This window comes from Nyctereutes procyonoides, unplaced genomic scaffold (genome assembly GCF_905146905.1).
Source record: "Nyctereutes procyonoides isolate TBG_1078 unplaced genomic scaffold, NYPRO_anot_genome, whole genome shotgun sequence".
In the NCBI taxonomy this organism is placed as follows: domain Eukaryota; kingdom Metazoa; phylum Chordata; class Mammalia; order Carnivora; family Canidae; genus Nyctereutes; species Nyctereutes procyonoides.
Genome location: NW_026575051.1, coordinates 5,832,440 through 5,852,666, shown reverse-complemented (window position 1 = coordinate 5,852,666; position 20,227 = coordinate 5,832,440). Strand labels below are relative to the sequence as shown.

The 20,227-nt window shown below is 50.2% G+C and overlaps 1 protein-coding gene across 3 annotated transcripts in view; it reads left to right on the top strand.

Annotated features, from left to right (window-relative positions):
- The window catches only part of CPNE5 (copine 5), an 89,330-nt gene that overhangs the window by 33,864 nt on the left and 35,239 nt on the right, over nucleotides 1-20,227 (top strand). The window contains exons 4-9 of one of the 3 annotated variants that reach the window (XM_055329545.1): nucleotides 2,682-2,785; nucleotides 4,200-4,239; nucleotides 4,429-4,505; nucleotides 6,532-6,591; nucleotides 8,620-8,667; nucleotides 8,963-9,026. In XM_055329545.1, coding sequence (XP_055185520.1) covers nucleotides 2,682-2,785; nucleotides 4,200-4,239; nucleotides 4,429-4,505; nucleotides 6,532-6,591; nucleotides 8,620-8,667; nucleotides 8,963-9,026 — 393 coding nt within the window. Of the gene's footprint in view, nucleotides 1-2,681; nucleotides 2,786-4,199; nucleotides 4,240-4,428; nucleotides 4,506-6,531; nucleotides 6,592-8,616; nucleotides 8,668-8,962; nucleotides 9,027-20,227 lie in introns of all 3 variants that reach the window. The other 2 variants (XM_055329544.1, XM_055329546.1) reach the window with 2 other exon arrangements.

The following is a 20,227-nucleotide window of genomic DNA, read 5'->3' as shown; positions in this document are numbered from 1 at the left end:
TGGATTAAGGGGGCACAGGGGAGGGGCCAGGAGTCCGAGAACAGGACTTCTGGGGAGCTGAGTCTTCAAGTATTAGCGATGTTCCCACTGAGCAGACTCACGAAGAGGCTGCTGCAGGGGTTGAGGTCAGAAAATGGTGAGCTCTGACTGAGGCCACAGTGGAGGAAGCAGGGTTAGGGGAATAGGAGACAGATTCAGTTGGTGGAATTGATAGGGAATGAGAGCAAGAAGGTGCTAAATCTTTTTTTTTTTTTTTTTAAGATTTTTAAACATTTATTCATGAGAGATACAGAGAGAGGCAGAGACATAGGCTGAGGGAGAAGCAGGTTCCCTTTGAGGAGCCTGATGTGGGACTCGATCCCAGGACCCTGGGATCATGCCCTGAACAAAAGGCAGACACTCAACCACTGAGCCACCCAGGCGTCCCAAGAAGGTGCCAAATCTGTGCTCTCAGATGACCTTACACTGGCTTGGGTGGGAGGTTCTCTCTGCAGCTTTCTAACTTAATTCAGGATACCAGTGAGTGCTGAGCTAAGTCCCAGATAACTGGGCCTTGCTCACCACACAGGAGAGGGGCCTGTGTACTGGCATTTTTCTGGGCTGCAGAGCCCCATTAAGGAAGACTAGTACTCAGGATCAATTTTTTATTTTGTCAATTACTGCCCAAGTTGAAAAAAGGTGTTTATGTATTCAGAAATATTCAGTTTGTTTAAAATATTTATCACTTTGTGATAAATCTTGCTCACTTTGTAGAGTATCAAGCCTTCTCTACATGGAGCATATAAGTGCAGTGCTTTTACACTTTATCTTTTAATAAAAGTCTCTTGTCCCTTCTTTGAAATAAAATCTCACCAAAAATGTCCAGTGTGTTGAACAGATATAAGAAAAATAAACCAGATAAGAGAGAGCTGTTTTAATGGAACTGATGGCCAGAAACCATGTCCCACTGCCCTCCTCCACAGCGTGGAGAGATCCCGAGGAGCTCAGAGCCATGTGTACCACAATCGAGCACCTTGGTTTGAGGGAGGTCCCTACACCAGTAGCACATTTTGAGAGATGCAGATTCTCAGACTTTACCCTAAATCTGTTGAATCAGAACAATTGGGAGTGAGGCCTATAATCTGTCATTTTTGTTTTAATTTTATTTATTTATTCATGAGAGGCACACAGAGAGAGGCAGAGACACAGCAGAGGGAGAAACAGGCTCTCTGTGGGGAGCCTGATGTGGGACTTGATCCCAGGACCCTGGGATCATGACCTGAACCGAAGGCAGATGCTCAACCACTGAGCCACTCAGACGCCTCACACAATCTATCTTTTAACAAACCCTCCAAGTGATCCTGATGCCCACACATAGGAGTGACTTGCCTTAAGTCATTTGGGGAGTTTAATGGGACTCAACTATCGAATGCCTAACGTTCGTAAAATTCTAGAGGATATGCTGCAGGGGATACCAAGAGAGTTAAGTCAATGTATTAGCTATCTGTTGCTGTGTAACAAATTAGCCCAGAGCTGAGCAACTTAAATAACAGGGTCATGAATCTGAGTGCAGCTTTGTGGGGTCCTCTACCTCAGGGTCTCCCAGGCTGTAGTCAAAGTGCTGGCCAGGGCCTCAGTCATCTCATCTCAAGCTTCTGCTGTGGCCGGGCCCCTTCTGATTTCACTCAGTAGTTGTTGATAAGATTCAGATTCTTATAGGCCAGTTGCCTGACAGCCTGCTTCCTCACTGGCTGTTGGCCCAAGGCTGCCCTCAGTCCCTAGTCACACAGTCCTCTCCAAAGGGCAGCTGGCTTCCTCGAAGTGAGCAAGCAAAAGAGAGTGAGAAAGGGTTCCCACGACCGAAGTCATAGTAGTTTATAACATATTTCAAGGAGTAGCTTGTGCTCTATTCTATTCATTAGTAGTAGCCATGAAGTCTAGCCTGCCTTCAAGGGGAAGGGATTGCATAAGGGCAGGAAGTGGACCTATTAAAAGATCCCACAATCCCTTCTTCTGCCCTTTCATTTACAATTGTGATGTCAGATAAGTACATGCCTAACTGTGGAATTGGTCAGAGAAGGACAGCGGTCAACCACCATAAGTTCAGTGGCTTCTTGGAGGAGGCAGCATTAACAAAGGATTTTGAATAAATGGAGGACATGCCACTGGCAGAAAAGGGAAGGCCAAGTGGAGGACAGAGCATAGGCAAAGGTAGCTGAGATGGGAAAGTGAAGGTCCTGCTCAGGTATCCAGGTATCAAAGCCTTCCGACCTGGGGGTATCTGGGTAGCTCAGTGGGTTCAGTGTCTGCCTTCAGCTCAGGTCATGATCCTGGGGTCCTGGGATGGAGCCCTGCATCCTCAGATTCCCTGCTCAGTGGGGAGCCTGCTTCTCCCTCTCTCTCTCTGTCCCTCCCCCTGCTTGTGCTCTTTCTCTCTCTCTCTCTCTCAAATAAAAAAGTAAAATATTTAAAAACAAACAAGTACAACCTTATGACTTGGTTGGAGCCTAGACAGATGTAGGGAGAATAAAGCTGATGCCCAAGTTTTGGAGCCACAGCGTGGATGGTTTCCATCATTAGATGGAGGAGGGATCAGAAGGCACACTAGTTACCAGGGCCAAGACAGAGGGGCTCCAAGCTCTGTGCTCTTCCCTCGCCCCACCAGCCTGGCCCTGAAGTCCACACCCCATTTTCTCTTGTAGTTCGGACGCACTGAAGTCATCGACAACACACTCAATCCTGACTTTGTGCGCAAGTTCATCGTGGATTACTTCTTTGAGGAGAAGCAGAACCTCCGTTTTGACCTGTAAGTGGAAGCTGGTGCTGAGGATGGGGCTGTAGGAGGATCCACCAATGGGAGGAGGACTGTAGGACCTGAGGGTGGTAGTAGTTCCTTTTACCAGGGAAGGAGGGGGGCATGTGACATGAGAGGGAGCTCAGGAGCTCAGGCCTGGGATAAAAATGAAAATTAGCTGAAGTCCAGGCCTACCCTCATCAGGAGTTGGAAAAGAGGTGGGGAGAGAGAACAGAGGCTCCCCACCATTTGTCTCAGTGAAGTGTGGGAGGGTGCTGAGCGGGCCTCCTGATTCAGGGGACTAGCTGAGGACTGATCTTGGGGGCAGCTCTAACTGTACCTCTGGGGAGCCTTTTTCTGCCCAGGTGACGGAGAGGTCCCCACTGACCTCTCCCTCTGTCCGAGCTTATTCTGGGAGAGGGTGCCCTCCAGTCTCCCTTCCTGCAGAGATAGCCTGACTGATGGGGCTCAGGGCATGTGCGTGTCTCACAAAGGTACAGTGTGCCCCTCTGTTCAGGTTAAAGATGATGATGGGATTTCAGTCTGGTGAGCAGGTGGGGGAGCATTGCTTTGTTGTTTTTCCAAGGAGTGGGGTAGTTAGAAGGGACCGTATCCCAGAGAGTTGTGGACAGAGTGGGCCACACAGGGCTTTGCGGCTTGCAGGAGCAGAGGGAAAAATGCAGTGGAAGAAAATGACTTTGGAGGGACCGATGATGGATGGAGGACTTGCAGCCCACCTTAGAGAAGTTACCATTTGGGGAAATTTTGGAGAGTGAAAGTGCTAGAGCAGGGGCCATGCAAGAATGCCTGCCCCTCAGCAGGAGGCATCTGGGCCTGGGTGGCCAGTTGTGGGGGGCGGGGTGCTGCTGGAGAAAGGGCTGTAAGTGTGGCTCCAGGTGAGCAGCTCCCGGGTAAAGGGAGGTGCTCAGCTGCAGGTGGAAGAGGTGAAGGTGTGAATGCCTCCCTCGTTCTTGAGTGACTGGGGCCCAAGGTCAGGCTGGGCAGGCCTGGGCCAGGTGAAACAATCTGGGAAGGTCAGAGGCAAGGTACTGAGCTCCAGGGGCACCTAGCCTTAGCTGGGCAGACAGGAGAACAGGCAGTGAAGGGCCAGGTGGCTCAGCCGCCTGAGAACCAGCCGGGGATGCAGAGCAAGTTTATTTTACTTTTTGTCTTTGATGGGGTATAGCATATACATCGTGAAGTATACACATCTTAAGAGTCCATCCTAAGATGCATTTTTGTATCTGTTTACACTCATATAACCATTACCCAGATCAAGAGATAGAATATGTCCAGCAGCCTACAAGGTGCCCGCGTGTGCCTCCCAGCCATCACTCCCAGAAATATCCACTGTGTCAGAGCCTGTATTTTGGGGTGTAGGGGTCCTGATCCAGCTGTCTTTACCATCTCTGTGTATTCCATGCAGATACGACGTTGACTCGAAGAGCCCTGATTTATCCAAACACGTGAGTCCTGCCAGATTCTGCAGTGCTCTTCAGTGTCAGAGTCCGGCTCAGCACCGCACTGTGACATGGACTGTGTGTCTGATTCTGCTTCTGGTTGTTTCGGAGCCCACTCACTTCTAGGCGTTGGGGTGATGGGGAAGTGGAGTGGCTGTGAGCAGAGCAGGTGGTGACACTGGCTTTTTTCTGCAGGATTTCCTGGGCCAGGCCTTCTGCACCCTTGGAGAGATCGTGGGGTCCCCTGGGAGCCGCCTGGAGAAGCCCCTCACGTAAGTGTAGGGGGGAGTGGGGCCTGTCTGGGTCACTTCCGCAGGGATGGGCCAACCTCCTGCCCACCCTTAGCTCAGGGCAGGGCCACAGCCGCCAGCCAGTCATACAGGATGATTAGGAGTGAGGAGACCCTGGGCCTTTAACCCAGTTAACTTGTAAGGACCCAAGTTTAGTTATCTGAGCCCCATGTTCCTGGGATGGCCTGAGACACTATCCATGCATCTACTCTTACCTCTCACCCTTGCCAATGTATAGGGGAAGAAATCGAAGCCCAGAGAGGGAAAAGTGACTTGCCCAAGGCCACACAGCTAGGCAGTAGGAGTGCTGGGATTTGAATTCGGGGTTCTCCTCACATAGCATATGCCTCCAGTTGTTTGCCCCTTGTTGTAGGCCAGAAGTGGGTATGGTGAGGTCCTCCTCATCTCACCCTCAACTCCCACCCCCTCTGGACCCAACAACCTGCATTATAGGGCTGCAAGTGCTTTTTGGGGAAAGCTATTACTCTGGGCAGGCTCTAGGATGAGGAATCCACAGGGTTCTTATGGTGGAGCCTGCGGGCAGCTGCAGGGACTGGCCAGGGCTGGCTGGGTAGCAGGGATGCCCTCTCTTGTCCCTCTTTCTCAGGAAGCCCTAGGGGCAGAACCCAGACAAGAGGAGCCTACGGACTGGGACAAGCATCTTGGCCACATGGCAGGGTGGGCAGGAATGGGGTAATGTCAGGCTGGGCTGGGCATCAGCCCCCTGCTTGCTTCTGCCAAATTTGCGCTGGATGCTGCCCCCTCACAGTGATCAATAAGTGCAGAATGTGTTATTGTGGGGCAGGGGCATCTCTCTCCCAGGCCCTTGTCTCTGACCCCAACTAACTGTATGGCAACCCCAGAAAGGCCTCTCTGTCCCTAAAAAGATCTCCTCTGGCTTCACAGAGAATGATATTACTATCATTTATTCAGAATAAGAAACAGGGGCACCTGAGTGGCTCAGTGATTGAGCTTCTGCCTTTGACTCAGGTCATGATCCTGGGGTCCTGGGATTGAGTCCCACATCAGGCTCCTCAAAGGGAGCCTACTTCTCCCTCTGCCTATGTCTCTGCCTGACTCTGCGTCTCTCATGAATAAATAAATAAACTATTTAAAAATAAATAAATAAGTAGGAAACAAACCCAGGTTTGGAAACCTCTGAAGTTTGTTTTTTAGGGCTCTGAAGCTTATAATAATTTGGGGTCCCCAGAGTGAGTGTGTGTCTGTCCCTCTCAGCAACTACCTGCCTGGGTCAGAAGCCCAGTTGTCATTTGTGTCTGTTTCCTCCCTTCTGTCACCTGGCCCATCTTTGGTGGACAGGCATACGTTCTGGGGGAGATTGAGGAAGACCTCCACGGGAGGCAGCTGGGGAGGCGAACCTTGGTGGGCAAGCAGGATCTTGGAGATGACAGGCTGGTGAAGGAGGGGGACTTGTTTCCCCCACTGAAAATGTCATGTGTCTCAGTCCCGTCGTCTCCCTGGCTAGACCCTTGCACAGCAGCACCCTCTTTCACTGGGCATCTGTTCTGGGCCAAACTGCCATCAGCTTCTCTGATCTCCTATTATTCTCTCAGCAGCTTCCCCATTTCACAGTTCAGCCAGTGAGGCTCCAAGAGGTAGAGCAGTGGTCTCAAACTGTAGCAGCCTTCAGCATCATCTGGAGGGCTTGTTAAAGCACAGATTGCTACCCCCACCCCATGTCTGATCCTGTAAGTCTGGGGTGGGGCCTGAGAATTTATGTTTCTAACACATTCCCAGAGGATGCCGACAGGTGTGGGTCCCAAGACCACACTTTGAGAACCCCTGAGGTACAGTCACCCAGCGCTTGACAACAAGGTTTGGGAGGAAGATCTCTCTCTCCTTCCTCTGGCCTGTGGCTTTTGGTCCTGGTTTGATGTTTGATCCAGAATAGATACCTGTCTCCAAGAATTCCGAGGCCAAGGACTGTGGCCTCTTGGGTCGGGGATGCTTAGCTCATGGCATGCTCTCTCTTCCTCTCTCTCTACAGGATAGGAGCATTCAGCCTGAACTCCAGGACAGGCAAGCCCATGCCAGCTGTGTCCAACGGGTAGGTCAGCAGACGTCTCTGGCTCTGGAGTCCTCAGACATCCAGCCAGCTCTGCAGAGGGGGCCTCAGAGTTCAGGCCTGCTCCCTGCTCCCACCCTGTGCGTTCAGCCCGGGTCATGGGGGGGCACAAGGGGCCACTCTGCAGCCAGCCCCTCCCCCACCCGGCCCGAGCTCCAGCATCCCCAGCCCCCGTGGCTCATGGGACTTTGGGGAACAGGGTGGGCATCTGCCTCCAGTGGTCAGCAGGGGCTGGACACTCCTTCCTCCCTCCCTGGCCTAGTTTCTTCTGCCTCCCACCTCTCGCCTTCTCCCCTCCCCCCCATTCTGTTTATCTCCTTACCCTACTTCCCCTCCATTGCTTCCACGGCTGGATGTCAGCTTCCTCACGGAGGAGATTCTGCTAAATCCTCACTTTTTGTGTTTGCTCACCGGCTGTGGTGAGCCAGCCTCACTCCCCTGGCTTCCACCCTGACCATCTGCTTGTGGCTGGCCTCCAGCAACTCTGTGCCACAAAGATCCTCCCTCCCTCCTCCCCCCCTCTGCTGGTTGGAGGGAGTGTCCTCCCCTGAGAGGGGTGTGGGATGGGGCAGAATAGGGAATATCTGCCCTGGTCTGGGGCAGCCCCAGGGGCCTCACATTAAGAAGCATTTTGGCTGAATAAGCAAAGCTCTTCTGGCCTTGCTGAGAACTCCTAGGAGCCCGGGTCCCAGCAGCTGGACTGGCCCCCAGGGCTCCTGAATATGGGAAAGGGGCCTCTGGGGACCCGGGGGGCTCACAGCCCAGGAAGGGTGTGGATGCTCATTTACTAGGGGAGTAAGGAAGCAGCAGTTGGAGAGGGAGCTGGAGTCCGGGAGAGAGGCAGAGAGGGAGGGCAGAAAGGTGGAGAGAGAAAAAGGAGGGCCAAGTGAGCGGGTGGGAGTGGGTTGGTCTGGAGGGGAAGGAAGGGAAGAGGGGCCCTAGGCAGAGGGGGAACAGATGGAGAAATACTGGTGGAGGAGGCTGGTGTGAGGATTCTTCTTTCTGGTCAAACAAATCATATCTCTACGCCCAAGGAGAGCTGGACCAGGGCTGGGGCCCCTGTGCTCAGCTGCCATGGCTTAGGGGGACAAGCCGCAGGCCCTGCCACTGGCTGTGGCAGGGGAACCTCTAGGTGTGGCCCCTGCTCTACTCACCTGATCTGGAGATATCTGGGCTGGCTCAGCCTCTGGGGCCAGCTCCCCTGCCTCCTGTACTTGAGAGCCTCTCCCTCCAACAGCTGGCACTGGGGAGAGCTCCATCAGTGGTTCTCAAAGTGTGTTCTGCAAACAGCATGCTGGGAGCCTCAAGGCTGCCTGAGGTGTGGGGCTGGATTTTATCCACTTTGTGAACTTGTGAAGGAAAGGAGGCAGGGAGGAAACTATGCTCCTTGGGGACCTTTTCTGTGCCTCGAACGTGTGTATGCACATCGGTAATAATGGAGCCTGTACACACACTCACTTTATGGGCACGGAAGCTGGGGCTCAGAGAGATACAACCATGAGTCCAAAGTTATGCAGCTGCATAACTTTGTCATGTTGGGCAACATGACATTTCTTCTTCCCAGTGGCCCTGGCCGTGCTGGGACCCCCAACCCGGAGTTCCTCCAAACACTGGAGCTGGGATGGGCTGGTTGGTGCCTGGGGGAGGGGTCCCTCCTGACCCAGGGAAGAGGTGGGACAGGTGCCCTTGGGAGGGTCCCCACCTTGAGAACTTGCCCCCCTGGAGAGGATTCTCTGCCTGGGCCGACTTCATATGCCCACCTCATGGAGAAGCTGCACGAATGGCCAAGATCTCTTCCCTGGAGAGATCCCAGCCAGGGAGTCCGAGGGGAGGCAGCCGTGGGAAGGAGCCTGGACAAACTGCCACCAGGAGTTACCAGCCCTTCTGCTTAACTCTCTCCTTCTGCTTGCCCCCCCGCCCCGTGATAAATCAGAGTGACTCAGAGAACTCTGGGGGTCAGCTGGGTGCAGGGTGGGGTGGCTGGCCCACGAGGTCTTTTGCCCACAGAAGTGGTCTTTGGATGGAAAGTTTGAGAACCACTGGTCTGGAAGCCTCCGGGTGAGTCTGGATGCTTTTCCACTTCTAGGACTTTCATTGCAGACACTACCCTTCCTGGTGGGCTCTTGGGGAGCAGGGGGTGGGGCAGGTCCAGGCCTGGGGGGCCTGGCCCAGGAAGGAGTGCACTAGGCCACACTGCCACAAGTATTTCAGGAGACTCTGTCTTCTCAGGGGCTCTGGGCAGATCTGCTGGATGGGGAGAGGGGAGGATGAGGAGGGCCGACTCAAGGAGAGCTCAGACTTTGTGTGTCTGTCTTTGTCTGGCTCTCCATTGTTTCATCTTCTCCTCTCCCAGTGGTGTCCCAGGGAAGAAATGTGGCACCATCATCCTGTCCGCTGAGGAGCTGAGCAACTGTAGGGTGAGTGGCAGAGGGACTCCAGGACAGGACCTGGTGGGGATGGGGGTGGAGCAGTGACAGAGGGCAGGCTGCTGTCCCTGTGACCCTACAGCCACGTGTGTGTCCTTGGAGGGAATCTGGGGAAGACGGGGCTCCCCAGTTTAACCTGGCTGTCCTAGAATTCTGTAACATCAGAGTTAGAACGTGTCTTCTCCTTTTATAGGTGAGTGGACTGAGATCCAGAAGGGATGGACACCCCACCCACACACACACAATTAATGGCAGGAGCAGGCTAGGCCCTGGTCCCCTGCTGTGCACACTAGGGCTCTCCATTCCCCATCATGGTCCCCCTTACATGTCTGTGAACTAAGACTGCTTTGGCTGCATCTCTGGCAGCAGAGGGGCTTTTTAGTCGTGAAGCCTGGGTGCTTGGCAGTTAGTTGTCATATGTCACTTTTAGCTCTGGAGTAGGGTGACACCCTGCATGGGATTGAGGGAGTGAGGGTGTGTGGTTGGGGTGTGCGTATTGCGAAGCCAGAGACTGCAATCCCACGCAGCCCTTGGTTTTGCTTCTTCTGTGGAGAAGCAGGAGATGGGGACAGCTGAGGGAGTAGCTGAGCAGATGGAGAAGGGGCTCAGGGGGCTTGAGGGCTAATAAAGAATAATGATGAAACATAGTAATGATGATAGTTATTATTTGTCAAGGGATGGGCATTTTATGTAACTTGTCACTACTCCCGACAACAATCCAAAGAGATAGATACTATTGTTATTCTCATTTTATGAATAAGGAAATTGAGGCTCAGAGAAGCTAAGACATCTCTTCAAAGACAATAAGTGGTAGAATCATGGTTCTAATCCAGATCAAACCTATTCTAAAACCTCTAAAACTGGGGCTCATTCCCGGCCTTGCATGCCTCTTAGGAGCCACAGGTGGGAGTGGGGTGGGTCCTGGGGAGAGAAGCAAGAGGTAGCCACGGAGTGTGAACACAGGGCCAAGCCTAGGGTGACCTGGGAACCCACGCTCACATGGGGCTCAGGTAAAGAGCCTGGGAGGGAGGAGGGGAAACACGATTTTGTGACTTCCTGGGAAGTCAGTGCAACTATGGTATTTGTTAGCTATGAATATTTGCCATATTAGAAAAAAAAAATTAAGAAATTAAAAATATGTATACAAATGCATTTAAAAATGACAATGGTTTGGATGGGAGGGCTATCTGGCTGCGACATCTGTCACCCCATTGATCGCCAGGGTTGATTCGGCTGATATGGCTGGCTAGGCGGGTGTCCCCTTCCTTCCTCACCGCTCCATGTGCGTCCCTCCTGAAGCTGCGTGCTTGGTCGAAGAGGACGACCATCCCCATAGAGGAGGACCGTTCTTCGGTCAAGGGTATACGAGTAGCTGCGCTCCCCTGCTAGAACCTCCAAAAATGACAATGGTTTAACCCATTACAGGATAACATAAATGACGACTCTAGTGAAAAATAACTGTTTTCCAAAACAAAAGTCATTTAGTGCAAAGAGTGGCCTTGTTTTGCATTTTTGTAAATTTCTTTAATGTCAGGCTGAACCGAGGAGTACTGGAGTCTCATATCTGCTTCTGCAGTCAATCTGTTGTGATAGCACTGTTGGGTAATGTCTAGAAAACTCCACGTCTTATTAACATTATTACGAAAATAGCTTTGGCCTCATGGGCCACCCCTTGAGGGTCCCTGGTCCATACTTGGAGAACTGCTGCTCTGGGGGTATAAATTGTTAGCCAAGATTAACTGAACAATTTTTTTTTGGTAAGATTTTGTTTATTTATTCAAGAGAGGCAGAGACACAGGCAGAGGGAGAAGCAGGCTCCCTGCAAGGAGCCTGATGCGGGACTCGATCCTAGGACCCCAAGATCACGACCTGAGCCAAAGGCAGACACTCAACTGCCGAGGCACCCAGGCGTCCCTTAACTGAACAATTTTGCTGAGCCATACACTGCTAAGTGGTTTACACACATCAACTTATTTATCTGTATTATTATAATATATGATATAAGACTGTGGTAGTGTGAGGTATTATAGTATCTGGTATATTATGGTTTTTATTTTACAGAGAGGTGGAATGACCTGCCCAATGCCACATAGCCACTGGGTTGAAGAGATTTGAACCCAGGCAGTGTGGTTCTTGAGCCAGGGTCTTTAACCACCAGGTTGTGGGGTCCCAAATCCTGCTTTCAGGGGCTTCCAGTTGGAGAGTAAGCCACAGAGCTGACAGGACAGGGCAGTATGGCCATGACCACATCAACTTAGGCACTCACAGAGGATCTCTCAGGAATCTGTGATTAACTGAATGAATAGGAAGCACAGATCAAATGTTTAGCCTCTCCTGCTGATGGAAACTTAACAAGGGTGTATACGGACTATCCAGAAGTTACTGGGATTCAGACAAGGGAGAGAGAACCCAGCCAACGTTCCAGTAGAGCTATTTAAGCTCCCTGAGCCTCAGTTTCTCCACCTGTACGTTGGGGCTGATAGGGGTGCTATGAGGATTGGATAAGTTCATGGGGGCGGCTGGGCCTCACAGGTGCCTGGGGAAAGATGGAATCTGAATTCCTTGAAGCCTGACTTTGGTTTGCCCCCCCCCCCCCCAGCTTCTAGCTCAGCTGGTGATTTAGTTTATAATTAAATCAGGTAATAGAAGGGAAAGTGCTTTGGAAATGCTAAAGCTCTAGACAATGCCGGGACTGCCGTAGATCTAGTTTTTCCGCGATTGTCAAACAGTCTGCATTTAGTATTTATTGGGAGCCTCCCCTTTCCTCCTCCTTCCCCATCCCCCTCCCCTCCTTCATCCAGGGATGGCAGCAGTTTCCTTGATCTAAGCTATTCCCAGGCAAGGAGGTAGGGGGTGGGCTCCCTTCCTTCCTCTTGAGATTGTCAGCTCCTTTTCTTTCCGGGCATCTTTGGCTGAGTCCTGTCTTTCCCTAGAATACTTGCAAGGAAAAGAGACTAATTCCCAGCATCTGGCTGAATGAAAATAATTACATCTGAACTGCTTTGCTTCTGTGTTCCAGCTCGGCATTCAGTGGGAGGATCAAAAGAAGAGAGTGGAGTCTGAGGGGTGGGTTTTTTTTTCCCCCTCTTACCAGTGCAGGGCTTTCTGCTTAAGTGAATGCATTCTGCCTAAGTAGACAAACCCTTCCTCCATCCACAGGGATGGTGTGGGTGGTTGGGGACTCTCAAAGGACTGGAGTGGACTCCAGTGGGGGCACCGCACGCTTCGATAGGTTCTAGAAAAGCCTTGATCATCTAGAATTTAAATACCAAGAAAGTTGCAACAATCAGAATTTGATCCAAAATACTATTCAGTAATACTTGATGTTGACAATGATGAGCTCAAGCTCCTGAAGGGCCTCTGAGTCACCAAAGATTTAATTGCGCTCAGCAGGAAAACTGTCATTATTCCTTGTAATACTGACCAACATTGGCATAGTGTCCACACAGTTGACCAAGACCCTTGTTTTTGCAGTCTATTTGATCCTCACCACAGGGCTGGGAGGTGGGGAGGGGTGAAAGCCCCTGATCCACAGATGCAGAGAGGTTGCCAGCCTAAGATTGCTGAGCTGTGGACTCCTTTTTTTTTTTTTTAAGATTTTATTTTTTACAGTGTCATGAGAGACACTGAGAGAGAGCCAGAGACACAGGCAGAGGGAGAAGCAGGCTCCCAGGGGGGAGCCAGATGTGGGACTTGATCCCAGGAACCTGGGATCATGACCTGAGCCAAAGGTAGATGCTCACTCACTGAGCCACGAAGTTGCCCCTAGCTGTGGACTCCTAATCCTCAGGGAGAACTTCCTTTACCCACAGTGAAGCCATAAGCTTGACCATACATGGGATAGTGGTAGGCTTTGTGATCTTTGTGGGTTCAGGAGCCTTCAGCAAGTGTGGTGAGTGGCTGGGCTTCTAGAGGGAGGCAGGGGGTGTTGCAGATGCAGGGGTTGGGCTGCTCCTTGCCCTCCCCTTCCCTATCCCTTAGCTACCCTTAGGCCTCCCAGGTCCCCAGACCTGCCTTGCCAAGAGCCAGGAGTCCCTGGCCAGATAGCACATCTTCACTGCCTCCCAATCAGGTCCCTGTACACACTTCAAGAGTGAGGCTCAGCTCTGACAAGCCAGGGGAGTCAAAGCTTCTTACCTGTAGCTGCCTCTGGGGGCCCCCACCCCTTAGATATAACCACCCTGCTCATATGTTCATTCAGAGCTTTTTTTTTTTTTTTAGGCAAATATGCCTTGGCTCAGTCCTTGCCCCCACCCTGCACCACAGTTTCTGATTTAGCATGAGAGACAGAAATGTCAACCAGCAATCATAGTATAGCAGTGGTCCTTAACTTCATCAGACCTATTGCCTCTTTTTTTAATAGCAAGTATTTTATAGCAGTCTTTACTGCTAGTCTTTACTATCCTGAAGGAAAAATCCATGGATGAGACCATGTAATATGCCTAAAAACATACAGATGAAGGAATAAGCCCTTGCAGCTACCTGGAAGAAGATGGGTCCAGGCAAAGAGAACAGCTTGTGCAAAGGCCCTGGGGCAGGAAGATAGTAATGAATGATGCCAGAGAGGTGAGGGAGTCAATGGGAGTAGGAGCTAGATGGTGCAGGACCTTGTAGCGAGACTGCTTAGTAGTTTTGAATCTTGATAAAGTTAGAACTCTCACTGTTCTAAGGACAGACATCAGAGAGTGCCCAGTGTTTCCATGTGGGAGCCTAGGGAAGAGTCCTGGGAGAGGGAGAAAGATAAGAAGAAAGAGGTAAGGTGAAATAAGGGGAAGTGATGAAGCTTTTTGGAGACTCAGAAGTATGCAGGTTGATCTGTGCTGTGGCTAGCACAGACGTAAGTGTCCTGCATAATCCATGACCAGCAGTCACACACCACCCTTCTACAAGTTAGTTTGTAATTTTTTGCTCTTAGAAATCATCCCTCCAGTTAAAAAAAAAGGAAAGAAAACAAAACAGAACCATTTTTTCCTGATGCTAAAAAAATAACATGTTCATAGTGGATATGATACAAAATACAAAGAGATAAATCATTGTTGACGTTTTGGTGCTTTTGGTGTATTTCGTCCTTCTAGGTGTACACATGTATAGTTTTTTTCTTCTGATTCGTAGAGTATGGTTTCCAGATTTATTTTCCCAGGTCATTAGATATTCTTTGAGAATATGTCTTTCTTGTAGCTATATATTATCTCTCTAATATGTGGATGGCCATAATTTATTAAATCTATTCTCTTATAAGAAACAGTATAATACATACTGCTGTGAACGTCCTCCTAGCCGAATGGTTCGATTTTTCTTTTGAACTTTAGTTGATAGATTTTGGTTAGTATCCCAGACACATACATTCCACGAATGTGAGGGGAAAATGGTCAATCTGGGGTTTTCAGCATCTGAATGACCAAATCAACAGATGTACAGCTGATGAGATTGTTTGAGGAGTCAGTCATTAAGACGGCAGAAAAAACCCAGCTCCCCCCCCACGTGGTCATTACAGTCAATGTGTAGCCACATGCCCCATCTCCTAGACCAACTCCTCCGCCCACCATCTGTGTTCGAATCAACCCTGGCCTATGGGGTCTTCATGGACACCCCGAAACGCCTGCACCCCAGATGCCCTGCTTCTGCATTCTTGCCCTGGCAAGCTGGGGCTCTAGGCCTTTCTGTGCCTGAGGAAGCCCTCCCAAAGGTCACAGTTCACAGAATCACTTGATTCTGTGCTGTGCTGCCTCGGGCTGGACTGCTGAATTTCAGAATTGTGGCTAATGATTCTTTTTCTTTTTAATCGATTTTTTTTTTTCTGGACTAAAAAAGACCATGTACTAGTGCCAGGAAATTGGGAAAACCCAGCAAACTTTGAAGAGCAGACCATAGATGTCACCATGGTTACATCATCTATTTCAAAGTTCTTTTTAGGGTGTAGGGTGGGAGCAGGAGGACAAAGCAGTTAAGAACTTGGGCCCTGGATCCAGACCAGATGCCACTGCTTGCTAGCTAGGTGACTCTGGCCAAGTTACTCGACTTTTCTGTGCCTCAGTTTCTTCATTTGTAAAATGGCTTTATTTAAATTGTCTATGTTTTGTTTGTTATGGATTTTTGCATTGATTTTGATTTTTCAAGGTGTCGTATTAAAATCTTGATTTTGATGACTGAGATTTTGGGCACCTTTTAAATTTTTGCACTTCCCTTACTCTTGTTCTGATCCTGGAGCATGCCAACAAGACCCAGCTTCCCTCTGCCCCTCCTGGGTGTTGCTACCCTCTCCTGGCCCTGGGCCTGAACTCTGACCTGCAGGGCCCTCTCTGGGTCAGGGAGGGCTAGCATGCAAGCAGGCTTAGGTCAGGCCACCCTGGAGTGAAAGTCTGTTTGCTGTAGTCTCCCCAGCAGCCTGATTAACAGTGGAAAGATGCAAATTGAGGCAATCCTGCTGTTTTGGAAGAACTTAATATGTTTTTTTAAAAAGATAGGGCGAAAAGGCAGAAATTGCAGGAAATTATATATTGCAGGAGTTGTTTATCTCCTCCACAGTTGATTCCAGAGATGCTTCTGGTTTGGGAACAGCATTTCATGTGCTCAGAGAGCCCCCGCCCTCCATCTGAGCCTTCAGACAGCAGGACCTCTGACCTCAGCCAGAATTGGCTGCTTCCTTATTTCTGCTGGCCCAGTCCATCTATCGCCACTTCCCAGACTCTTCCTGGGGTTCATTCACTAACCTGCATTTAAGGGGAGTGGTCAAGGCCTTGTCCATGTAATATGACTATTCGCATAACTCAGAGCCACCTTCAAAAGCACAGCCCCCCAGAGGTGGGTGAGGGGATGGGGCAACTGGGTGATTGGCATTAAGGAGGGCATGTGATGAGATGGATGGGCACTGGGTGTTAGTTACTATGCAACTGAACCACTGAACTCTACCTCTGAAACTAATACTATACTATATGTTAAGTAATTGAATTTAAATAAGATAAAATTTAAAAACACCACCATCCCAGACAGCTACAGTTCCTTGTCTCAAGGACACCACCCCCCGACCCCCACCCCCCTCCCCGCCATGGGATATGCATCCATGAGGGAAGAAGCTTGCCTTGGTCACAGCCTAGAAGTCTCACTGAAGGTCTGTTTTATCCTCTTGGATTTGACAGTGGCGCGATAGTACTGATTATCATAATGGGCTTTTGGTGAATGTTTCCGGGTCTAGGTTTTGTTACGGAGGGCAGATCAGGTTAAGCGGCAAGATAAACTGCCAGCAACACCTCATATATTTCCCATCACCAGGAATGAGGGGTGGCTCACTGGAGGATTTTTCCAGTTAGCTGAATTTCAGAGCCAGTCTTTTTTTTTTTTTTTTTCTTTAATTTTAACTAGTTTGCACGGAGGAGGCCTTTCTAAAATGGATTTCACACTTCTCTGACTTCTCAAACTGAGGCTACAGAACATAATTAAACTTATCTGGATGCTTTGGGGTCATCATTTGAAATCTCAGTTATTAAGCTCTAAAGCCAGACTTGCTTGTTCCAAATCCCAGCTTCTCCTCCTAACAGCTGTATGGTTTCAAGGGTGTTAACCTCTCTGGGCCTCACTTTCCCTATCCTTAAAATGGGAATAATAATAGTTCCTACCTCATGAGGTAGTTGAGGGGATTAAATGAATTAATAGCCATAACTATAGTGCTTGGCACAGATTGGGTAGATCCATGTTCCACTGCCATTTTCATAGGTAGACACCGGTTAAACTTTGGCAGTTCCATAGGGTTGAACGCAGGAGTAGATGGCGCTCCACAGTGATTGGCTCCCGTTCTTATAGATGCTCCACGCTCCATGCACTGTGGACTGGTGTTTAACATAGGTCCATTGCTTTACTCGTCCCAACAGGTCACCGGGGGCGGGGGGGGGGGGACATTATTTCTCCATTTTTCCAGAGGCAAACACCGAGGCTTAGGTGAAGTTGCTTGCCACAGGCTGCTCTGCTGATAGCTGGCAGAGATGGGGTTCCAAACAGGTGGACTTGGCTCCTGTGTACTAACCTTTGTGTTAGGTGCTATGCTGGGAAAGTGGCCCTCCCAGGGGAGCACTGAATGGTTCTGGAAGTGATGCTCTATTACGGTCTGCATTAATTTTTTCCTAATATTCCTCCTTCCCTTCCTGATCTTGTAGGGCCTTGAGGGCTTCTCCTAGGAAGCAAAAATAAGAGCTTTTGCCCCTGGATTTTGTGGCATCTGTCTGGGTTGTTTCAACATATGTATGTATTTTATAGTCAAACTGGTGCAGGTTGTCGCATGTGGCCTGCCTCTGTTCATTCAGGTGACCTCCAAATGTGTGTGGTCACATCTTAAGTTATAGCCAAGCTGTATCCTGAGGAAGCTGGAGGGGCTGTGCATTCCAGGACTGTCCTCGGAGTGCCAGCCTTCCCCTCTGCTGCCCTACCCTGGTATCCTCCCCGGGGCATTGGCACTGAAGCCTGAATTGCCCGGCCTTAAGGGACATGTCATCGTCCTGTCCAGCAGAGCACTTTACGGATAAGGAAACCAAGGCTGAGAGCCCAGAGCTCTGGGTGCCTTGCTGGGCTGTCCCCCCTGCTGTCCTCAGCAGAGTCTGAGAGTTTTCTGGTGCCAAGGTCTGTTGCCCCCATGGGGAGGAGCAAGGGCCAGCTTCGTGGGCCTAAGAACTGTGCAGTCCTGCAGGGCTTATGCTCACGTTAATGCCCCGCTGTCACATTTCCCCTTTGCCCTGGGCCTCACCAGTTATAGAGCCAGCATTGGGAGGAGCCCACCTAGACCAAGGCCGTCTCTTTTTTTTCTAGGGCATGGGGTAGAGCTCCCCAGGGAGGCATTTAAAATGCTCCCTCTGTCCAAAATGAAACTTTCTATTACAGAGATACAGTGACTACAGGGGGCAAGTTTAGGAGGCTAGAGATCTTTCTGGGAGGCTGAGAGGGAAAGCTCTGCCTGGGTGAACTTCTATGTGACCTTGAGAATAGGACAGGATTTAAAAGCCTCAGTTTCCTTATCTGTAAAATGCGGAGAGTAGCGGAGTTACTTCATGTGGTTGTTAGGAGGATTCAGTGAAATAATATATGTAAAGAGAAGGCTTAACACAGTGACTTGCATGTAGTAAGTGCTCAATGAATCAGCCCATCTTATTCCAGACCTGATGTCCTGGAGTTCTCTGGAGGTTCTAGGATTCGTGGTGTTCCCAGGCCTTGCAAGCCCCCAGTCCAGCTCCTTCTTCTTCTCTGGTGGTCCATGAAGAGGGACGTGATGAAAGCTGTCATTACCTGGACTCCTCTGTGTGTGTGGCTGTGCCTCCACACTGCCCCTCCTTGGGGCCTCCTTTTAGTGGGCACTTCCTGCCCAAGTTAACCAGAGGCCAGCCCCTCCCTCCCTGCCCATACCCGCCTCAGAGTCTGGAGTTTGAAGGAACCAGGGAAGCAGGCCTCATGAACTGGAATGCACGCTCTCTCTCTCTCTCTGGGAGTGGAGTGGTGTTCCCGAAGAGACATGACTTTGAAATCAGTTCATACATGTTGAATTGCCACTCTACCAGTTACCAGCCAGTGATCTTGGGCAGGTCAGCTGCTTCCACCCCTAGATTTCTCATTTATAAAAAAAGTGACAAAGGATTACTTTGAGGGCTAAAGGTGATAAGGAGCTCAGTGACTTGGCCATACATACTGTATCTAATACGTGTTTGTTGAATGAATGAATGAATGAATGGAGGGATGCTCTGTGTTTGCTATTGTCAGCTGTCCTTGAGGGAAGGCACCAAAGGGGGTAAGGGAGGAGAAGAGCAGGGACAGAGGCCACACACATTGTATGTACAGGATGGGGCAAGTGTACCGTAATAGTTTGCACGTTCAAGGCACCTGGTATGCTCCATACACTGTTTTCAGCACTATGGTCATGTTATTTCAACCTCACAACAAGCCTATGACATAGGCTGTCACTATCCAATGTTACAGAAGGAGAAAACTGAGGCCAGAGAAGGTGAATAATATGCTCTGGTCACACAGCTAGAAAGGGATGGAGCTGAAGCAGGCAGCCTGGCCAGAAACCATATTCTTGTTTGTTGTTGTATTTTAAGATTTTATTTACTTTTTCATGAGACACACAGAGAGAAAGGCAGAGACGTAGGCAGAAGGAGAAGCAAGCTCCCTGTGGGAGCCCAATGCTGGACTTGATCCCAAGACCCTGGGATCACGACCTGAGCTAAAGGCAGATGCTCAACCATTGGGCCACCCAGGTGCCCCCCAGCAATCATATTCTTAACCATTATACCATACTCATCCCCAAACCTTTGGTGATGTCCTTCAAACTTGTGGACGTGGTTGCCTTTTCATCTCTGCCACCATTTTGGTCCTCACTGGGCTGTAGGACACTGATCTCAAGAGACCTTTTCCCCAGTGAGAGGAAGTGGGCAGCGTGAGAGGTAGGTGACTTCCTGACAGGCCCTGGCCCTTAAGAGCAGGCCAGGCCCCAGGGACTATAAGACAAAGCTTTGAGCTCCGGCCACTTGGCAGCTGGTTTGTCAGGATGCAGATCTTTCAGGTTGAAGAGGCCACACAGGGATTGATGAAGAGGAGGACACGGGCGCATTTCTGCCCAGTGCCATCAGCCACAGCAAACCCACGTGAGGGGTCCAGAGATCCTCACCAGGGCCTGGATATACCTTCTTTGTGCTCTTAGACTGAGTGTGGCATCAGCAGAGGCCATGAATTGGTCAGGGCAGTCATATCCAGGGCTCTTCCTGTTGAACCTGGGGGAGTGGCTCCCTGCTTTAAGCCTTAGGCTTCTCAGAGAGTTGGGTGAGCCTCTCCTGGGTTAGCGGGTATGAAAGTGACACCTCATCTTATTTTTTTTTTAAGATTTATGTATTTATTTTAGAGGGGAGGGGCAGAGGAAGAGCAAATCTCAAGCCTACTGACTCTCTGCTGAGCATGGAGCCCAACACAACAAGGGGCTCTATCCCAGGACCCTGAGATCATGACCCAAGCCAAAAATCAAGAGTTGGGTGCTCACCCCACTGAGCCACCCTGGCACCCCAGCGATGGCTCATCTTGACTGTCCTTTAGGAGTCACACAGTGTGCGAAGGAATGAGGTGGTGTGGACAGAGCGAGGGCTTTGAAGTTGGCAGACCAAGCTCAGAGTAGCCTTGCATGAGTGTCTTCACCTCTCTGAGCCACTAGCTAAAACAGTAACAGA